Source organism: Crocuta crocuta, unplaced genomic scaffold (assembly GCF_008692635.1).
Source record: "Crocuta crocuta isolate KB4526 unplaced genomic scaffold, BGI_CrCroc_1.0 scaffold762, whole genome shotgun sequence".
NCBI lineage: Eukaryota > Metazoa > Chordata > Mammalia > Carnivora > Hyaenidae > Crocuta > Crocuta crocuta.
Genome location: NW_027529524.1, coordinates 501,387 through 503,589, shown reverse-complemented (window position 1 = coordinate 503,589; position 2,203 = coordinate 501,387). Strand labels below are relative to the sequence as shown.

Here is a 2,203-nt window from a genome sequence, read left to right as displayed (position 1 = left end):
TTCCAGTACGTACCTGCGGCCCGAACCCGCGTCTTGCCGGACGCCTAGGGGCTACCTCGAAACTCCCGCAGTTCCCGAGCACCCGCGGCCCTGGGGAGTTTCCCACTGGCACTGCCACTCTGAGAACCGGGCCCTTGTCTCTTAAGGCCCCATCAGACCTCCATCCCTGGGGGTCTCGGGCGCCTGCGGTACAGGAGTCCCCACGGGGGTACCCTCTCTTCTCCAGTAGGACGCTCCTGGATCCCTCAGTCTTTCCCTGTCTTTCCTTCTCCTTAGGTTTATATCTACCCCGTTTGGACCCGCTGCGTAACCATGTCCATCCTGTACGTCTCCCCTCATCCCGATGCCTTCCCCAGCCTCCGTGCCCTTATAGCTGCGCGTTATGGGGAGGCTGGGGAGGGACCCGGTTGGGGAGGAGCCCACCCTCGCATCTGTCTCCAGCCACCCCCGACCAGCAGGACTCCCTTTCCCCCACCCCGCCTGCCCGCCCTGGAGCAGGGGCCCGGCGGGCTCTGGGTGTGGGGGGCCACCGCTGTGGCCCAGCTGCTGTGGCCAGCAGGCCTGGGGGGCCCTGGCGGTAGCCGGGCCGCCGTCCTGGTCCAACAGTGGGTCAGTTATGCCGACACGGAGCTCATACCAGCTGCCTGTGGAGCAGCGCTTCCGGCCTTGGGACTCCGAAGCTCCGCCCAGGACCCCCAGGTGATTGGGGAGAAGGGAAGAGGGAGAGGGGGAAATTTAGAAGAAAGAAGATTGGAATGGGTATTGAAGATCGAATGTCAGATGTGGAGAAACAGTGATCAAATCCCAGATTGCCACCTGGTATCATAACCTTGGACAGGTTTCTTAAACTCTGATGCCTTGGTCTTCGTATTGATGAGAAGGGAAGTTTTCATGTTGAGGAACTCATTGAGAAGATTAAAAGAAGTGTGCAGAGCACTGTCTGGTGCCAGATGTTTTAAAGTCTGGGAGTAGAAGTTTGAGGAGTCTGAGACTGATGAAAGTTAAGGTTACTGTAAAGTGTAGGAAAAGACTGGGTCAGGGAGAGATGAGAGGCAAGTGGGCTGGAAGAGGTAGCCACTTCTGGGAGGAGATGAGGGATAAGGGAAGCGAGGAAGGGAGAGGAGAGAGAACTGTACCAGATTGTAGTCAGGAGTCCTTCAAAGTGACCACCTCCTTGCAGAGTTCTGAGCACATAGTGGAGACTTCGTATTTCCTGAATGAATGAATGAATGAATGAATGAAATGAATAGATGTCTTAGACCCTGACTTGCTTCCTCGTATTCTGCTTATTCTGTCTAAAATAGAGGTCCCCTCTCTGGAATTCCATGTCCCCACCTCAGCCTGATTTATTTTTCTTTAGAGCACTTAGGAAGAAAAATAGGGTAATGTGTTATATATTTGCATGTTGCCTGTCTCCCCCACTAGAGTGTAAACTCCACCAGTCAGGGTCTGTTTTTGTCTCCTCATTCCTTAGAGAAGTGTCTGGCCTGTAGTAGCTACTTAATCAATTCTTCAAGAATAATGTGGCCTCATGTAATCTTTACATTAACTTCTGTGCTTAATATATTGCGTCTGACACATAGTAAGTGTTGAGCAGGAATATACTGAACAAATGGGAATATTTTTATCACCATTTGACCTCAGAGGTGGTGATTTGTGGAGTAGAAGGGGGGGGAACCACCTGGATTGGGGGGGCAGTTTGGGTGGACCAAGCCTTACGGTATTCATACCTCTTCCCTTTACTGCTAGGCTGCCCTGGAGGCCCTGGGGAGGGCTCTGAGCCCCTTGGAAGAGTGGCTTCGGCTGCACACCTACCTGGCTGGGGAGGCCCCCACTCTGGCTGACCTCGCAGCTGTCACAGCCTTGCTGCTACCTTTCCGTTATGTAAGTCACCAGGGGCCTAGAAGAGAATGAGGGAAGCTCCCTTCAGACCTCACAATAGGGTGACTAAGGATATTTCATTTCTTTTCACCTTCCCAGGTCCTGGACCCCTCTGCGCGCCGGATCTGGGGTAATGTGACTCGCTGGTTTATCACCTGTGTCCAGCAGCCAGAATTCCGAGCAGTGCTGGGAGAGGTGGTTCTGTACTCAGGGACCAGATCGCTCTCCCAACAGCCAGGTGAGGAAGGGTAGGGAGTGAGATGCAAGGGGTTCTTCTGGGCCTTCCAAGTAGCTCACTTTCTTTTTTTTCTTACAAATGAGG

General features: G+C 53.5%; 1 protein-coding gene across 2 annotated transcripts in view; it reads left to right on the top strand.

The window, feature by feature from the left end:
- Positions 1–282: 282 nt before the first annotated feature.
- The window catches only part of VARS1 (valyl-tRNA synthetase 1), a 14,365-nt gene continuing 12,444 nt past the window's right edge, over positions 283–2,203 (top strand). For both annotated transcript variants that reach the window (XM_077760918.1, XM_077760917.1), the window contains exons 1-3: positions 283–699; positions 1,750–1,884; positions 1,981–2,119. In XM_077760918.1, coding sequence (XP_077617044.1) covers positions 313–699; positions 1,750–1,884; positions 1,981–2,119 — 661 coding nt within the window. In that variant the 5' untranslated portion in view covers positions 283–312. The remainder of the gene's footprint in view (positions 700–1,749; positions 1,885–1,980; positions 2,120–2,203) is intronic.